Here is a 20300-nt window from a genome sequence, read left to right as displayed (position 1 = left end):
AGTTCAAACTGGAAAATGGCGGGGGCTTCTGAGTCAGTGGCTGTCGCCCCTTCGCAGGACCAAGAGATAGTGGCCGGGACAGACAGCCAGACCGCAGGCCCAGCCAACCCCCGAGAGGACTTCCGAGTGCGTTGCACTTCGAAGAGAGCTGTGACGGAACTGGTAGAACTGTGCCGCCGCTTCGTGCAAGAGCTCGGAGACGCGCTGCCAGAGGAGATTCGGGAGCTCGCGCTGCGAGATGCGCAGTGGGTACGGACTAAGTTTGCCGCCTGTTTAACACTTCCTTACCTAGTACTCCGGGTCTCCGGGCTAAGAAAGACCCTACTCCAGGCCTCAGCGGAATTAACGGTGCCCAGGCTGCTGTAGAAGCAACCTGAGAAAGGCGAGGGGAGAACGAATAGATGTTAGTATCAGCTGGGTATTATTAATTACTTGGACCAGTGCTGACCCGGGAGAAATGTAAGGCAACCTTCATAAATAATATAAAAGAAAAAACAGGCGTAATTAATTGAAATAAAAATGTTTTCTTTAACTCAAGGTACCATTTTACCACTTAAAGTAATGATACACTGAACGTGTTAACTTTCCTTTCTACGTGTCTATTGATTCCTCTTTTGAACGGAGCAGGCATATAATACATTCTGAGGAATTCTCCAAGAAAGGGTAATCCTGGAAAGTCACCTGGTCTTGGCCTTTTGGCGTTTTAGAACCTCTTAGAAGCAGATCGAAAACATTTTCTTTATAAGTCTAAAATAAGTGAAGAGGGTTACATATGTTGCTTATAAATTTCATTAATGTTAAAGTTAGTCCTTATAACACATTTTCCTTTCCTTTCTCGGATATTTTGCAAAGCCCTGGAGATGGTAGTTGTTGGAAAAAGGAAATAAATTGAGGAATTGGTGCCTGTCATAAGGAAACACACAATCTGTGCAAGAAAAATAACTTATAGCTTATAATGCAGCACATTGGTGAATATGAATGATCACAGTGCAAAGAGTTAAAATAGAGGTTAAATGGAAAAAGAATGAAGAAAATTCTTTGGGTCCCAGAATGATGGTGCTTGCCTATAATCTCAGGTACTTGGGAGGCTGAGACAAAAGGATCACAAATTCAAGGGCAGCCTAGGCAACTTAGTGGGGACCTTGTCTCAGAACAAAAATAATAAGGATGGGGCTGTAGCTCCGTTGTAGAGTGCCTCTAGGTTCATTCCCCAGTATTGCTGGGGGTGGGGGGGAGAGGGAGGGAGGGTGGGAGGGAGAGAGAGAGAGAGAGAGAGAGAGAGAGAGAGAGAGAGGAAGAGATTGAGAAGAAGAGAGGGGAGAGAAAGGGGAGAGGAGAGAGAAAGGAGAGAGAAGAGAGAGGGAGAAGGAGAGAAGAAACTCCTTAAATTGTAATTGTAATTTGTATTCCAATTTTATATGCAGTGGTTCATGGAGGGGGGGGGAGGAAGGAGAGAGAAACTCCTTAGGTTCTAATTTGTATTCCAGTTTTATATGCAGTGGTTCATGTTATTCCCTCTTGTAAGAAAGGCAAGAATAGAAGTATACCTCAGAACATTTTTTTAGTAGTTTTTTGAAAGAGGACTGCAATAATAATAGTTTCTCTGATCTTAGGAAATGTTAAGGTACTTTAAACACTTAATTACCATATGTAAAAAGCAGAATGTGGCTTAACATCTTATATCCTCTTTAGTGAGATCTTAAAGTGAATCAACAAGATAAATTTTTGAAGGCTTAGACTAACTACCAAGGAAATTAACTTGTGTTTCATTTTAAATAAGCTTTAATTATATTGATGTAGCTCTTCATCTAAAACTGTATAATATAGTAGCATTTATTCTACAAAAATAGTATTGGTAGGACTGCAGTGAGTATTACAAAGACAATTTGTATTCTTAGGTAATTCTTGCAAGTCCATACATAAATTCTTGCAAGCCCATACATATTTTGTATTGTGTTATGAACATTTTCAACCTAAATTTTACTTTATAAAATCCTTGTAGAATATACATTTTATAATTGTCAGTTATTTGATTTATGCCTATTTTTAATTATAAAAGTGCTACAAAACACATACTCATTTTTAAAAATTTAAACACTAGCATTTAAATTTAAGCAATTCTACTTTGCTTAAATTTAAGCAAAATTCTGCTTTGAATTTCTTTTCCTTATCCCTCTTCAAAGCTTCCTGGAGATAACTATTTGGAGAGTACCTGGTGGGGAATAAACCCCCCCACACACCTTTTATGGTTTTACTCCCCCTTCTGTTTTTCTTTGCTTGCTTGCTTACATTAATAGTGTCATGCTGATGAATTGTTATTGACTTGCCTTTTTTTAAAAAAACTAAATATGTCTTTGACTATTACCTGTCAATTTTTTTAAAGATGTATGATTATTTTTTTAGTTGTAGTTGCACACAATAACTTTATTTATATGTGGTGCTGAGGATAGAACCCAGAGCCTCGCACATGCTAGGCGAGCACTCTACCACTGAGCCACAGCCCAAGCCCCCGTCAGTGTTATATAGAGATGATATTCTTTTAAAGTACCATCTGGTGTGGATATTTATCAATTTTCCTGATTTTTAAATTGAATTTTATTTTTCCCCTTAATTTTTCATATTTCAAACAGTATTGAAATGAACATTCTGTACCATAAAGAGTCCATCCTCTTTAATTTTTTTTAATGAAACTAATCCATTTGGATATATTGCTATAAGTGAAATTGTTGGGTAATAGGGAATATGCATTAAAAATTTAATGGCACTACCAAATTCCTTTAGTTCTTTATTTTGTATTGTGTTAAAGCAAATCTCAGGTCTTTCTGGTCTTTGCATCCCTAAAAAAACTTTTTTTTTTTTTTTTTTTTTTTTGTGGTGCTGGGGATTGAACCCAGGGCCTTGTGCATGTGAGACAAGCACTCTATCAGCTGAGCTATATCCCCAGCCCCCCCCAATATTGTTATTTATAAAGTAGAAATTAATTTTAGTTTATTTTAAAGATGTTTATTTTCCCTCTTGTTAACAGTGGCATTCATTCTGCAGCATGTGTATCACTAGTACACCTGGGATTCAATTGAGTCCAAATTGTTAGCCTTTATTTTTAATTTCATATACAGGTTTTTTTTATTTATTTGTTTACAAGAATATTCTAAAATTATGCAGCAAATTTTCTCACAGGTACCATAATGGCTATCATAGCTAAAATTGTTATCAGTACATCTCAGTGACTAAAATGGAATTTTACTTCATTGCAAAGAATAAATGCACTAATAGGCTAGTCTCTAACTTTTCTATGTACATGGTCACAAATCTGAAATTATTTTGACAAAATGCTTGGATTTGGCATTAAAAAATTTTTCAGTGACTTGACTACTGTGAATTTATTGCAGACCTTTGAATCAGCTGTGCAAGAGAATGTCAGCATTAATGGGCAAGCATGGCAGGAAGCTTCAGATAATTGTTTTATGGGTACGTGTCATAACTTTTTCTTCTGTCATTAATTTCTTTGTTTTTTGGTCGCTAATTTTATTTTGAATGTTTCTTTTAAATCCCAGTTTTCATTATCACTTGTTTTTAATTCTTTATGTGAATTATGAGGATAAAAATGGAAACTAATATAGAAGACTATTGAAGTCATAATCTGGAGGAAACACAGTAGTTACCTTGATCCATCATATATGCTCTCTAGTATTATAAACAGGATTTCATCTGATTAATCTTTAAAGTTTATTGGAAAATACTGTAGTATTATCCCCAGATGAAGAAACAGGCCCGTGTCAGCAGGCTGGTTTCTCCTGAGACTTCTGCCCTTGGCTCACAGATGACCACTTTCTCATTGTGTCCTTTCTCACTGTGTCCTTTTCACTGTGCATGCATGTCTGTGGTGCCGCTTTTCTTATTACACAAGTCATACTGGATTAGAACCTTTCCATATTACTTCATTTTAAGTGTCTATCTCTGAGGTTTTCTGAGAGTTAATACTTCATAAGAATTTTACAGGGTTATAGTTCAGACCAAAATGTTCTGTTAGAGGGCAGCTAACTTATCACAAAAGTCTGACTACTTTGCTGAAGGTAGTTGCTCTGGCAAATGAGAGATTATAAAAGGAGAGGAGAAGTTCTGCCAGCCCCCCAGCCATTCTGGCCATCCCAGCTAAGGCAGCAGACCTGTGATTGAAACCATCATGGGTCCTTTGGTCCATCAAGCCACCAACCCATATTATATAGAACAAAGATGAGCTTTTTCTACCACCCTCTACCCATGAACAGAGAGCAGATAAGCAGCAGTTCTTTTTCTAATTTTCTTTTAATTTTTTTTATTGGTTGTTCAAAACATTACAAAGCTCTTGACATATCATATTTCATACATTAGATTCAAGTGGGTTATGAACTCCCATTTTTACCCCAAATACAGATTGCAGAATCACATCGGTTACACATCCACATTTTTACATAATGCCCTTTTAGTAACTGTTGTATTCTGCTACCTTTCCTATCCTCTACTATCCCCCCTCCCCTCCCCTCCCATCTTCTCTCTCTACCCCATCTACTGTAATTCATTTCTCTCCTTGTTTATTTTCCCATTCCCCTCACAACCTCTTATGTGTAATTTTGAGGGTCTCCCTCCATTTCCATGCAATTTCCCTTTTCTCTCCCTTTCCCTCCCACCTCATGCCTCTGTTTAATGTTAATCTTTTCTTCCTGCTCTTCCTCCCTGCTCTGTTCTTAGTTGCTCTCATTATATCAAAGAAGACATTTGGTATTTGTTTTTTAGGGATTGGCTAGCTTCACTAAGCATAATCTGCTCTAGTGCCATCCATTTCCCTGCAAATTCCATGATATTGTCATTTTTAGTGCTGCATAATACTCCATGGTGTATAAATGCCACATTTTTTTTTTATCCATTCATCTATTGAAGGGCATCTGGGTTGGTTCCACAGTCTAGCTATTGTGAATTGTGCTGCTATGAACATCAATGTGGCAGTATCCCTGTAGTACGCTCTTTTAAGGTCTTCAGGGAATAGTCCGAGAAGGGCAATAGCTGGGTCAAATGGTGGTTCCATTCCCAGCTTTCCCAGGAATCTCCATACTTAAGCAGCAGTTCTTTTAAGCCACTTGTTTACAGGAGATTTGTTATACTGTAGTAGACAAAACACCAGAATACTATGTATGCAAATGGTTCTGTTGTCAGATTTGACAACTCTAACATGAAATAAATTCACTTATATTGGGGAAAAAAAAAGAAAAGTAAAAGAAACAGGCCCAGACGATTCCTATTCATTCCTTATAAAACAAGTTTTATTTTTGCAAGTGATCCTTAGAGTGGATACTGAAGCACCCTTAGAAGTAGTATACTAGTACCAAGCAAAGGATGAGGTCATATATTTGTAGAAGACTCCTTAAAAAGAATATTTTCTTGGCCTACAGCAGAGTTGATTATATATATATATATATATATATATATATATATATATATATATATATATATATATAATCATTTATATACATATGTATGTATACACACACTCTAACAAGTATCTAAAGAGATCAAAAATTTTAAGAGAAAGAATGGTTAGTGTAGAAAAAAAAAAATAGGGAATTATCAGTGTGAGAAGAGAGGCAGAATTCCCCTTGCCAGGACAGCAATGTCCAGAGAAGGGCTACCTTGACAAGAGAGACTAGTATGTTCTCATGGTGCTGTCACTCAGATCTGACTAGCATAGCTTGAAGTCACTGCTTTATGTTCATATTATTGAGTTGAAGTCACTAGCATAGCTTTATGTTCATACCCTTGAGCTGACTACAGCCATACCACAAAACTGTCTGTGGTTATAATTTTTCTTCACAACATTGAGGTAATACTTCGCTCTGAAGACTTTACTGTCCTTAGGATTATAATATTTATCTCTTCAAAGTTACCAAAATTCACTTTTTTATTTATACATTAAAATGAAAAAAACAATTGCTGAATGTGGTGGTGCAAGCTTGTGAGGAGAGGTAGTTGAGAAAGCTACAGTATACTTTCACCTTCTTCCATGGTACCTGGTAAATGCTAGGTCTTATGCCAAATGCTGGAAAACTGAGGAACAGACATGTCCTGACATTTAGGAACTAATCATTCATGGAAGAAAATGGAGAGCTGTGACCACCTGTGCAGAAATCAGAGCCTCTGTTTTCCAGTCACATGACTGCAATCTAGCCATCGCACAAGACCATCCCAGCTCCTCCCACTTTACCAGACACCCCAGCGCTGGAAGCAGAGAGACTCCATTTTGGAAAACCTTTCTCACCATTTTTTGGTAGGTGTGGCTATCAGCGTAGATCTCCGTTTGAACAGACCCTGAAAGCTAGAAGATCCTGGAACAATATATTTCAAGCTCTGAAAGATAATGGGTGCCAACCAAGAATCTTGTATCCAGCAAAATTAAGCTTCAGATTTGAAGATGAAATAAAAACCTTCCATGATAAACAAAAGTTAAAAAAATTTATAGCTAGAAAACGAGAACTACATTTCATGAAGAGGAAATGAAAAACAACAATGAAAACCAGCAAAGGGAGGTAGTACACTAAAGGAAAAAATAATCAAAGAGAAAAAACAAGTTAAATAATAAAAATAAACCAATATGGCTGGAAATACAAACCATGTCTCAATAGTAACCCTAAATGTTAATGGCTTAAACTCACCAATCAAAAGAAATAGGCTAGCAGATTGGATTAAGAAAAAGAATCCAACAATATGCTGCCTACAGGAGACTCATCCGTTAGGAAAAGGCATTACACAGACTGAAGGCAAAAAAGGTTGGGAAAAATAATACCACTCACATGGACTACAGAAGTAAGCAAGGGTTTCCATATTCATATCAAATAAAGTAGACTTCAAGCCAAAATTAATCAAAAAGGATAAAGATTACATTACATACTGCTCAATGGAACCATACACCAACAAGACATAACAATCATAAATATATATACCCCAAACAATGGTGCAGCTATGGAAGGAAATGGGTGTGGAATCACTATGCTCTTTGGAAAGTGGGAGAAGACCTAACAGTAGGTTGTTGTTAAGTAAGATGCATAAATAAATGAGTGTGCTAGTTAGGAAGTAGCAAGGATATCTGAAACAAAACAGCATGTGCAAAAGCACACAGGAGTGATGTGTTTGGAAAATATCAGAAGTGAATTGGGAAAAATGGCAGATGTGGCCAGAAAGAAAAGTTGAGGTTAAATCTCCAGTAGCCTTGAAGGATATGCTAAGGAATTTGTACTTTATCCTGCAGGCAATGTGAAGCAGTGAGGTTTTTGTCTGGTTTTGCAGTGCTGGGGATCTCACCCATCTGTGTCAGGAAAGCACTCTACTGTTGAGCTACACCCCCAGCCCTCAATGAGTTTTTTTTTTTTTTTTTTTTATTGTTGGTCGTTCAAAACATTACATAGTTCTTAATACATCATATTTCACAGTTTGATTCAAGCAGGTTATGAACTCCCAACTTTACCCCGTATACAGATTGCTGTATCCCATCAGTTACCCTTCCATTAATTGACATATTGCCTTTCTAGTGTCTGATGTATTCTGCTGTCTGTCCTATTCTCTACTATCCCCCCTCCCCTCCCCTCCCCTCCCCTCCCCTTTTCTCTCTCTACCCCTTCTACTGTAAATCATTTCTTCCATTTATATTATCTTGTCTTACCCCTCCTTTCCTCTTATATATCATTTTGTATAACCCTGAGGATTGCCTTCCATTTCCATGAGATTTCCCTTCTCCCTTTCCCTCCCACCTTCATCCCTGTTTAATGTAAATCTTCTTCTCAAGCTCTTTGTCCCTACCCTGTCCTTGTTTACTCCCCTTATATCAAAGGGGTCATTTGGTATTTGTTTTTTAAAGATTGACTAGCTTCAATGAGTTTTTTAAAGTAGAATTACATGCAAAGGATTCTGTTTTAGAAAACTAACTGCTGGCTGTCTGAGGGATGGATTGGAGAATGGAGAAATTTAAGGCAGTCAGCCCATAGGGAGTTAATTGCAATAGTGCAGCAAAAAAAGGTGAAGACCTGCACTAAAACAATAGAAAAAGATAGGTTCAAGAGATATTTAGAGCCAGGTGTAGTGTCACACCCTTATAATCCCAGTGGCTCAGAGTTTGAGGCAGGAGGATTGTGAATTCAAGGCTGATGTCAGCAATTTAACAACATCCTATCTCAAAATAAAAAAATAATAATAAAAAAAGGAATGGGAATATATATAGTTCAGTGATAGAGTACCCATGAATTCAATTCCCAGTACCCTCCCCCCAGAAAAGAGAGAGATTCAGAAAATAGAATTAATAGGATTTGTTTTGTTTTTGATGTAGAACATAGAAGCACTAAGTAAGCTTTACAAGGGCAGAGGTGGTTTTTTTTAAAAAATTTTTTATTTGTTCTACATGACAGTAGAATGCATTTATGCACTTTGATATATCATACATAATGGGATATAATTTCTTATTTTTCTGAGTGTACATGTTGTAGAATCATATTGGTCATGCATTCACATGTATACATACAGTAATAATGTTTGTTTCATTCTACTATCTTTCCTATTCCCACATTCCCTCCCCTCCCCTCCCATCACTTCCCTCTACCTAATCTAAGGCAACTCTATTCTTCTGTAGTGCCCCGCCCTACTTATTGTGAATTAGCATATTAGAGAAAACATTTGGCCTTTGGTTTTGTGAGATTGGCTTTTTTCACTTAGCATGATATTCTCCAATCATTTACTGGTAAATGCCATAATTTCACTCTTCTTTAAAGCTTTGGAATATTCCATTGAGTATACATATACCACATTTTCTTTATCTATTCATCTATTGAGAGATACCTAGGTTGTTCCATAGTCTAGCTATTATGAATTGAGCTGCTATAAACATTGATGTGGCTGCATCATTATAGTATGCTGATTTTAAGTCTTTTGAGTATAAACCAAGGAGTGGGATAGCTGGGCCAAATGATGGCCCCATTCCCAATTTTCTGAGGAATCTCCATACTGTTTCCCATAGTGGTTACACCGATTTGCAGTCTTACCAGCAATGTATAAGTGCACCCTTTTCAGCACATCCTCACCAACATTTATTGTTGCCTGTATTCTTGATGATTGCCATTCTGACTGGAGTGAGATGAAATCTTAAGAGCAGTTTTGATTTGCATTTCTCTTATTACTAGATGTTGAATACTTTTTGATATGTTTGTTGATCAATTGTATTTCTTCTCTGTGAAATGTCTTCAGTTCCTTAGCCCATTTATTGATTGGGTTATTTGTTTTTTTGGTATTAAGTTTTTTGAGTTCTTTATATATCCTAGAGATTATGCTTTATCAGAGGTGCATGTGGTAAAGATTTTCTCCCAATCTGTAGGCTCTCTCCTCACATTATTGTTTCCTTTGCTGAGAATTTGAATCCATCCCATTTATTGATTCTTGATTTTACTTCTTGTGCTTTAGGAGTCTTGTTAAGGAAGTCAGATCCTAGACTGATGTGGTGAAGATGGGCTTATTTTTTCTTCTAGTAGGTGCAGGGTCTCTGTTCTAGTGCCTAAGTCTTTGATCCACTTTGAGTTGATTTTTGTGCAGGGTGAGAGAGAGAGGTTTAATTTCATTTTGCTACATATGGATTTCCGTTTTGCCAGCACCATTTGTTGAATAGGCTATCTTTTCTTCAGTGAATGTTTTTGGCACCTTTGTCTAGTATGAGAAAACCGTATTTGTTTTGTCTCTGTGTCCTCTATTCTGAACTATTGGTCTACATAGTAGATGTAGACCAATAGTATAGAATGTATTGATGCCAATACCATGCTGTTTTTGTTACTATAGCTCTGTAGTATAGTTTAAGGTTGGGTATTGTGAATGGAATAAAATTAGAAATTAATGATAAAATAAAAAAATAGAGGGCTGGGGATGTGGCTCAAGCGGTAGTGCGCTTGCCTGGCATGCGTGCGGCCCGGGTTCGATCCTCAGCACCACATACCAACAAAGATGTTGTGTCCGCCGAAAACTAAAAAATAAATAAATAAATATTAAAAAAAAAATAGAAGCTACTGTAACAAATGGAGACTAATACACAATTGAATGATGAATGGATAGTAGAAAAAATCAAGGATGAAATAAAAAAATTCTTAGAGGTAAATGGGAACACTGATACTACATATCAAAATATCTGGGGCACTAAGAAGGCAGTACAAAGAGGAAAGTTTATTGCATTGAGTGCATTCATTAAAAGAATAAAAAGTCAACAAATAAATGACCTAATACTACATCTCAAAACCTTAGAAAAAGAAGAACAAATCAACACCAAAAGCAGTAGAAGACAGGATATAATTAAAATCAGAGCTGAAATCAATGAAATCAAAACAAAAACAATTGAAAAAAATTGACAAAAAGTTGGTTCTTTGAAAAAATAAATAAAATAGGTAAACCTTTGGCCATGCTAATGAAGAGAAAACGATAACTCAAATTACTAAAAGATGAAGAAGGAAATATCACAATGGACATGTCCAAAATACAGAAGGTAATTATAAACTATTTTGAAAATTTATACTCTAATAAGATAAAAAATATTGAAGACATTGACAAATTTCTAGAGACATATGACTTACCAAAACTGAATGAGGAGGTCATACATGATTTAGACAGATTAATTTTAAGTAATGAAATAGAAAACACCATCAAAAGCATACCAACCAGGCTGGGGATGTGGCTCAAGCGGTAGCGCACTCACCTGGCATGTGTGTGGCCCGGGTTCCATCCTCAGCACCACGTACAAACAAAGATGTTGTGTCCGCCAAAAACTAAAAAAATAAATATTAAAAAATTCTCTCTCTCTTTAAAAAAAAAAAAAAAAGCCTACCAACCAAGAAAAGCCCAGGGCCAGATGGATTCTCAGCTGAGTTCTTTAAGACTTTCAAACAAGAATTAACACCAATACTCTTTGAAGTATTCTATGAAATAGAAAAGGAGGGAACCCTTCCAAACTCATTCTATGGGGTTGATACAACCCTGAGACCAAAACCAGACAAAGAAACACCAAGGAAAGAAAACTTCAGACCAATATCCCTGGTGAACATAGGTGCAAAAATTCTCAAAAAAATTTTGGCAAATCACATACAAAAACATATAAAAAGATAGTTCGCCACATTCAAATGAGAGTCATCCCAGGGATGCAGGGTTGGTTCTACATACAGAAATCTATAAACGTAATTCATCATATTAATAGACTTAAAAACAAGAATCATATGATCATCTCAATAGATGCAGAAAAAGCACAGGACAAAATACAGCACACCTTCATGTTCAAAACACTAGAAAAACTAGGGTTGGTAGTTTTTACATGCCTCAACATTGTAAACGCTATATATGCTAAACCCAAGGCCAACATCATTATACTTGGAGAAAAATTGAAAGCATTCCTGCTAAAAACTGGCACAAGACAAGGATGCCCACTTTCACCACTTCTATTCAACATCATCCTTGAAACTCTAGCCAGAGCAATTAGACAAAAGAAGAACTCAAACTCATCACTATTTACTGATGACATGATTCTATACCTAGAAGATCCAAAAAATTCCACCAGAAAACTTCTAGAACTAGTAAATTAATTCAGCAAAGTAGCAGGATATAAAAACAACACCCACAAATTAAATACATTTCTATACATCAGCGATGAACCACAGAAAGAAAAATTAGAAAACTACTCCATTCACAATAGCCTTTAAAAAAAAACCAGCCTGAGAATCTAACAAAAGAGGTGAAAGACCTCTACAATGAAAGCTACAGAATACTAAAGAAAGAAATTGAAGAAAACTTCAGAATATGGAAAGATCTCTCATGCTCCTGTATATGCAGAATTAATATTGTCAAAATGGCCATACCACCAAAAGCGTTATATGGATTTAATGCAATGCCTATTAAAATCCCAATAACGTTCTTCATAGAAATAAAAAAAGCAGTCATGAAATTTATTTGGAAAAATAAGAGATCCAGAATAGCTAAAGCAACCCTTAGCAAGATAAGTTTATTATTTTTTTTTCCAGTTGTAGGTGGGCACAATACCTTTATTTTAATGTGATGGTGAGGATTGAACCCATTGCCTCACAGGTGCTAGGTAAGCGCTGTACCACTGAGCCATAACCACAGCCCCTGGGGCAGAAGTTTTTTGTCTGTTTTGTTGACTACGATTTCTAAGATCCGGCAACTAAGATTTCTAGGATCGGGCACTTGAGATCCTTATGTAAATGAGTGAAGGAACAAAGGAATGAATGAATGAATATATAAGTGAAACCAACCTCTTCCCTTCCTCTGTTACTACCCTGAGTTGACTTAGTTACAGAAGGATCAGTTAGATTTAATGTTTGGAACATAAGTTCCTTGAGAGCAGGAATTATATTTGTTTTTCTCCTCATATTTTTTCAACTTGGCACCTTATAGGTCCCTGTTAAGTGTTTGTTAAATTAATGAATAATTCTCTGTTCAAATTTGTTTATATGTTTCAATTTTGCAGCTTTTTTATCCTTAGGTGGCATTAAGAGACCATTTTCCTTCCGTACAAAGGTTTAGCTGGGAAACTTTTTTTTTTTTTAAACTGGTTGTGTACATTATTCTTTTTTAGTTAGTGATTTAACTTTTTTTAATGGATATGTTAAAATTTAGAGCTGCTTATTTATAAATAAGTATTCTAAGTAAGAAATGTCTCTCTCATAATACTCTCTAAAGAAGTAATTTATTTGGATTCAACAAATATTCATTACATGAATGAAAGAGCATACCTGATGTTCTTCATTAATCTTTACCTGATATGGATGTATATGCTGACATATATCAGCAGTTTCTCAGAATGTTTCAAATAATATACATGCTGTTTCAAATTTTATAACAAAGTTTCTGCTTAATAAAATAAATAGATCCATTTTTAAATTTTTTTTGTAGACAGATAAAATACCTTTATTTATTTTATTTTTATGTGGAGCTGAGGATCGAACCCAGTGCCTCACACATGCCAGGCAAACACTCTCCCAACTGAGCTACAACCCCAGCCCCTAGATCCATTTTTTAAAAATAAATAAAATAAAAATAAATTTTATTTATTTCTTAGTTATAGAGAGACACAATACCTTTATTTTATTTTTATATGGTGCTGAGGATTGAACCCAGTGCCTCATGCATGCTAGATTAACATTCTACCTTTGAGCCACAACCCCAGCCCCAAATAGATCCATTTTTAACAGATTTTGACACAACAGAACACATCTAATGTAAACCAAGTAAGCTGAGGACCTAGTTTTTTAGGATTCATAACTACTTAGTGTTTTTACTCTTCAAAATTATTTTCAGAATAAAGTTGATCAGCACCTGAACTTATTTCATGTAGAATGTCATTTCTGAGCTCTATGTACATCCTGAATCAAAATTTTTGCACTCATAAGGACAAGCTGATTATGAGTTCTGCAAAAGTTTTTTTCTTAATACCTTTATTTTTATTAATTTATTTTTATGTGGTATATAACTCTTTAAGATTTTTTTTTTATTTTTATGTGAGGATAATCACATTAATAACTTGTGGATATCTCTGCTACTAAATGTCCTTTATAGTCTAAGGGTTTTTTTGTTTGTTTGTTTGTTTGTTTGTGTTTCTTTTTAGTGCTGGGGATTGAATCCAGGGCCTCTTGCATGCTAAGTACTTGCTATACCATTGAGCTGTACCCCAGCCCTACAGTCTAGTTCTTAAATATTTTTCATCCTTTTTACCTTTAGTTCATTCTGCAGGCATTTAGAATTTTTCTGTTTCTCAAGACTCTGTGCTATTACAAGTACTGTTTTCCTCTGCCAAAAATGCGTTTCCTTATCATTTTTCTCCTACTTTTTTTTCTTTTCTTTTTTTTTTGGCTCTGGGGATTGAATTTAGGGCCTTGTGAATGCTGGGCAAGAACTCTGCCAACTGAGCTATATCTTCAGCCTTCCCCCTACCATTTTTATCCAGTGGATTTACAGTTATATTTTGAGCTCAAATGTTATTTCTTTTTTGTATTAGGAATGAGCCCAGGAGTGCTCTACCACCAAGCTATATCCCCAGCTCTTTATATTTTTTTGCTAAGTTGCCAAGGCTGGCCTTGAACTCACAATCCTCCTGCTTTAGTCTCCTGAGTTGCTGGAATAACAAAACTGTACCACTGAGCCAGGCTCAAATATTACTTCTTTTTAAAAGTCTTAAACTCCAGATATAGTTAGTGTTTCATTTTCTGTGTCCTGATGATATTTTACTAATACCTCTGTTGATTTATCAATTGCAGTTATCTGTTTCTTGGGATCATATTAGATTAACATTTATATTTCTCTGGTTTAGGCCTGACTTCCTATTGGTGCTCAAAAGTGGATTGTTCAGCTGGGTGCAGTGGCACATGCCTCAAAGCCAGCCTCAGCAAAAGCATGATGCTAAGCAACACAGTGAGACCCTGTCTCTAAATAAAATATAAAATAGAACTGGGGTTATGGCTCAGTGGTCAAGTGCCCCTGAGTTCAATCCCTGGTACTAAGAAAAAAAAAAAAAAAAAGGATTGTTGAATGAGTAAATTAATTAATCACCAAAGTAGGAGTGTCTATTAACTTGCCATATATGTTTTCTTTAGTTATTTGTGTTTTCTAAATTTAATTTACTTATAACAATTTCCATACTAATATGTATAGTGAGTTTTAAGAACTTCTTTTAGTTATTATTTTTTTCTGAAATAGATTCTGACATCAAAATACTTGAAGATCAGTTTGATGAAGTCATAGTAGATATAGCAACAAAACGTAAGCAGTATCCCAGAAAGATCCTTGAATGTGTCATCAAAACCTTAAAGGCACAACATGAAGCTCTGGTAAGATGATTTATTTAATTTTTATGTATATTTTACCACAATAAAAAAATAAAATATGTGAACCACATGGAGATAGATGATATTTTGTTCTCTTTGTCTTTCCTGTCTTAATCAGTACTATTTGTCTCTTAAGACTTATTCCTGATCTAAGTCGTATGAAGTGTGGAACACAGGTGATGTTAAAATTGAAATTGGAGATGGAAGCCTGATGATGACTTAATGATTCTGAGACCAGGAAGGGAAAGGAAATTTATCTTCTAACTGTTTTCTAGTTCTTATTTGTATTTGGAATATTATTTGTATATGGTTGTGTATTTTGGAATAACCCTTTAGTTAAATTGGTGGAGAAAATTATTTTGAGTACTTATTTATAACGCTGAAATTCCAAATTTGCTTTATGAATTATGTATAATTTTTTTTTTTTTTTTTGCTTTAAAACTCAACCATCTGGGTCATAAGATCAGGAAGTCAACTCCTTCAGACTGATTTCTTTAGATAGGCAGAATGATAGGCTTGCTTCTTCCAATTACTGTAAATGTTAGTATTAACTGTATTATACCTTCATCTTTCAGATTTATTAGGACTGGAATAAATACAAAATAAGTCCACAAAGCAAATTAGATCTAAATGTTACCTTAGGGATTGTGGAAGGTTTATTGGAAGTGGCATTGCCCATTGAATACGAAATTTTTGCTGCTTTTAGATTATTCTATACTATTTGCCTTAAGTATTTGAAATCAGCATACTTTTGCATGTAAGTCTTCTAGTCTTTTCCCTTTCAGGGATTGTTCTAGGGCATTAAAGACTGGGCTTAAAACTTTAAAACACTTTAGTCATCATTCTATGAAAAAAAAATTATAAGGAGATCGTTTCTCTTTTTCTTCCATAGCAGTTATTCTTCAAATACCTAATCCGTTACCACTTTAAAATTTCTTGAGAAAAACATTCTAAGCATGTGTATTTTCTACTGTCTCCCTCCTTGCCTAGGTGATGTACCCACTGTACTTGTTTAAAAGTGAGGTAAAATGGATGGAGTGAAGATACTAAAGAATTCTTTCTTTTTTAAACTTTATTACATTTTTTTAAACTCTTTTTGCTCCTTTTGGCTTTGGGCAGGAATAAGAAGAAATATTTTCCTCTTTCTTGTTGCCTGAACTGTGGAATTACCAATAGTTCTAAAGTAGTTCAAGTGTTAACATAGGATATATAGATTTTAGTGTGATGATATGATAGCTCAACTATCATTTAGAATGGCATTTCTGTGGAAATACGAATTTTGAGTTTTCCTAAATGAACTTTTGAAATGCAGTTATTCATTATTTGGAGACTGCCCTGTACCTTAAACAAAACATTCAGTCTCTGTTTTTAATTTACTTGATTGGTTTTTCTGATTATACCTGTTTTTATGGTGCTATTTCTTAGTGTATGCAGCAGGTGGCAGTACTATAAAAGATATAAATTGGACTTCCTGACCTCACCTTTTTTCCTCCCTTTCCTACAGATTTCAGGATCTAAAATATATTTTTCCCCCTTAAAAAACGGTATTATTGATTACATAGTATATTTTCTTACATTAGTTGAAAGACATTACGTGAGACATTATATGATTAAATTGTCTGTTTTATTTATGCTATTTGCAGAAACAGTACCGACCTGTTGTATCTCCATTGGATCTAAAATATGATCCTGATTCAGGTAAGACAGTGTTCATTTATGGTAAAAATGAAGCATGAGCTTGTGATTTTTATTAAGTTCTTGCTGTTCTTCTAAAGGTACAGCATCAAAGATGTCTTCCTTTGATACTTAAACTTAACTACCAGTCATTCATATTTTACTCTTCATTCAGAGTTCTGAGAATTTGCTCTAAACCTGCTGTCTTTGAATCTCTAGGGCTGGACCCAGGAATCTAGACTTTATAAAGCTTTCTCCTGACCTAGATTACTATAACACATGCCCATTTCTAATTTTATTATAATAACCCTGTCTCTAATTGCTGTTACCGTCTGTTCTTTGCATTACAGTCAAAGTTATACTATTAAACAAAGTTATCCTTGTTTACAAAATAAAATCTAATAAATAAAGTTACATTGAACTTAAGAGATAAGTATTTATTGTACCTTTGAACCTAGTTTTATTTCCACTTAGATGTCTCCCTTAAAACACAGATAAATAAAATCAATACAAACAAACATGGAAATGCAGCAATAGAGCTGACATTGCTAAAAATATGAGTCATGCATATTTTTAAATGTCTATTCTCACATTTTAAAAGTTTAGCAATCTTCCTAACAGACTTTTTGAAATTTCCTTTGGCACTCAAAAATGCCATTTCTGAACAATTATTGGGGGGGGGAACCTAGCAAAACCCTTGATTTATTTGATTGAAATAGTTATGCTCATGGCTTGAAATACCCTGTCTTGAATTCTGAACTCTTTTTTTTCATACCTCTCTCTCCCCTCCCCAATTTCCCAAATCTCCTAAACCAGCAGGATAAACTGAGAAGGACAAGTACAAGCATTAGAAACTGTTCTGAAGTTGATTAAAATCACAAAATTCACAGTTTGACTTTTAAAAACTGACCTAGAACTTAATGCTTAATCAATTATCATGGTTCATCAAATATGAGTAGTTTCCAAATACAGTGATTGACATGTATTTGTTTTGATTTTGCACAGCATAAAAACAGTAACTGAAATTTGTTTCTTTAAAATATACTGAAGTATCTCTTTTTAGATACAGTTAATTTTCATCTAAAGAAACCTGGTAACCTTTTTATCTAGGAGGGAATACAGATTACTTAAAGGATCATTTGAAGGTGTATGTGATTTTACTCCCAACATTCTGGTTACATAGCATTAGTATAAAAATCTTCCATGTCATATCCTTCTAATCTCAAAAGTAAGGAAAGGATTAATTAGTGTATATCTTTTGGAAAATGTATTGTTTTTCTTAATCATATAAATAATGTATGCATATTTGAAAACATTAACAAGCAAAAATAGTTTAAATCACATTTTTAACATGTCACCAGAATTAGAAGTAAAATTGTTTGATATCTACACCCTTAAACCTCCAGCAGATCCTGGAGGTTTATCTTGAAACAAACATTCCAAATCAGCTGCCACTCACCAAATCTACCTCTTAATACTTTTGTTCTATTTATCATAGGCTTTCTCTCTCTCTGGGGATTGAACCCAAGGCCTTGAGTATGCTAAGCAAATACTTTACCACTGAGCTACATCCTCAGCCCTCATCATATTCTCTTAGTAGGACTACTGTAATAGTTTCCTTACTAGTCTCCTTTTCAGTCCTATTTTTTTTTCTTTTTTTTCAGTCCTATTTTTTTATACCATATCCAGAGAATTCTTTTAAAGCAAAATCAGGTTGTTACCTCTTACTTAAAAACCCTCCAGTTTCTTTCATTATACTTCACCTGTTCTAGGAGATCCCCAGTGATTTGGTCCCTGGCTGCTTCTCTGATATCATCTCTGACCCTGGTGTTTTTCTCACTCTTATCCTTGCTTATTGTGCTTCAATCACAATAGCATCTTTGCTGTTCCAGGATGTTCCAAGCTCATCGTAGTCCTGTGACTTTCAGGCTTGCTGCTTTCCTCTACCTGAAACACATTTCTCTCTGAAACTATCTGCCCAACTCTCTCACTTCTTTAAATTCTCTATCAAACTATCACCTCATCAGAGGATCTTCCCAGAGAGTCTGTGTCAAATTCCCTTATGACCCTTATGGTCATATTCTATCACCTCCACCTGCTTTATTTTAGTCTACCACTTACTGATATCACTTCTGTTTATTATTGTTGCCCCTCCCCTTTTCCCATATCTTAAGCTCTCACTTCTCTATGTCCTAACTTGTCAGGCTGCCCTGAATAGGAGCTGAGCATGTCCCCTTAGCCTTGAGTAATGGGGGTGTGGAATCACATGCAGTGAGGCAAGTGGGCCTCACCTTCCCTTGATTGTCTTCTGAGTTGCAAAATAGATTTCTCTCTCTGAAGACAAAGAATTCCCCATAGTTTATTTTATTTTTTATGTCCACTTACCTTCCTCCCTCCTCTCACTTTCACAAACCAATCCACAATACTCTGCAAATATACACACACTTCTTACTATTGGAGAGAAAGCCACACCTACCAAATGCCTGAAATTCACGAAGAATGTCCCTGTTCTAGGCGCCAACTATTGCCCATGTCCTGCGCAGGCAATGGAGTCAGGGTCCCTCTGTGTGAATTGGGCTGTCAACGAAAAGACTACACAAACAAGAAATATGTTTTTCGGGGATCAGGGACGGCTCTGAGACCTCAGGTGTCAGCTCCCACATTGGAGGGCAAGGAAAATAAGGGAAGCAAGAGGCAAGAGAGCAAGCACACCCGCCCCCCCAAAAAAAAATCCCTGTTTTTATTTAGGGGAAAGACATTTGATAGAAAATTCTACCCAAATAAGGCAAGAGATTGTGTTACAACAAACGGGGATGTAGCCCAGTCCCCTTGGGTGATGCCCAAATCCTGAGTTACACTTCCTTGCCAAGGTGAGGCCCACTTGCCTCCCATAGCCAGTTCCACCCCCCATTACTCAAGGCTAAGGGGGCATGCTCCAACACTAAGATCAAGTGCATGCAAGAAATATTAATGCAAAAATTTTTGTATAGATGAGCTCATATTATTCTCCTTTTAAAATCAAGGATACTGTTCTATTTTTTTTTTCTTTTTGTTTTGGTGTCCTCTCTCCCTTCTCATCTGCCACTCCTTTAGATATTGAAAGTTAAGCTGGTATGAGACCATTTTTCTCTGCACATATAATTTTATAGGAGCATGTATAAACTGGATAATTTGGGGGCATAATTTATTTTACATAAAAGTGATTCATACATCAGGTTATCTACAATTTAGTCTTCTAACTCAAATTTATGGTGGAAATCCTCCGGTTGAACTGGCATAGATCTAACTTGGTTTTAAATTGTGGTTGTATTTTAAATATTTTTATAGTTATGTTTTTATTATTTTGATAATAGGATTGAATCGAGGGGCACTTTACCACTGAGCTACATCCCCAGCCCTTTTTATTTTTTAAGATAGGGTCTTGCTAAGTTTCTGAAGGCCTCTCTGAATTACTAAGGCTGACTTCAAAGGCAATCCTCCTGTCTCTGCCTCTAGAGTCATTGGGATTACAGGCCTGTGCCACCATGCCTGGCTCTATAGTTAGTTTTTGTGTTTTTAATAAATATAAGTTTATCCTAAAAATTAACATAATTAAGAATTTTAAACAATTAGGAAATGATAATATACCATAGCCTCTTTTCCTAAGGCTACCTGATTGCATACACCTTCAAATAGGCAACTACTGTTAGGAGTTTGGTATATCCAATTTTATGTTTTTATTAGTGCATTTGTACACAGATAGCACAGAAG

The 20300-nt window shown here is 35.5% G+C and overlaps 1 protein-coding gene across 1 annotated transcript in view; it reads left to right on the top strand.

The window, feature by feature from the left end:
- Positions 1-15: 15 nt before the first annotated feature.
- Positions 16-20300, top strand: part of Nsl1 (NSL1 component of MIS12 kinetochore complex) — a 39434-nt gene continuing 19149 nt past the window's right edge. Inside the window, exons 1-4 of the mRNA XM_005329425.5 lie at positions 16-249; positions 3390-3468; positions 14749-14879; positions 16520-16574. Of these exons, the coding sequence (XP_005329482.1) occupies positions 16-249; positions 3390-3468; positions 14749-14879; positions 16520-16574 (499 nt within the window). The remainder of the gene's footprint in view (positions 250-3389; positions 3469-14748; positions 14880-16519; positions 16575-20300) is intronic.

Source organism: Ictidomys tridecemlineatus, chromosome 10 (genome assembly GCF_052094955.1).
Source record: "Ictidomys tridecemlineatus isolate mIctTri1 chromosome 10, mIctTri1.hap1, whole genome shotgun sequence".
NCBI classification, from domain to species: domain Eukaryota; kingdom Metazoa; phylum Chordata; class Mammalia; order Rodentia; family Sciuridae; genus Ictidomys; species Ictidomys tridecemlineatus.
Note: the sequence above shows the minus strand (reverse complement) of the source record. Positions and strands in the feature narration are given on the sequence as shown.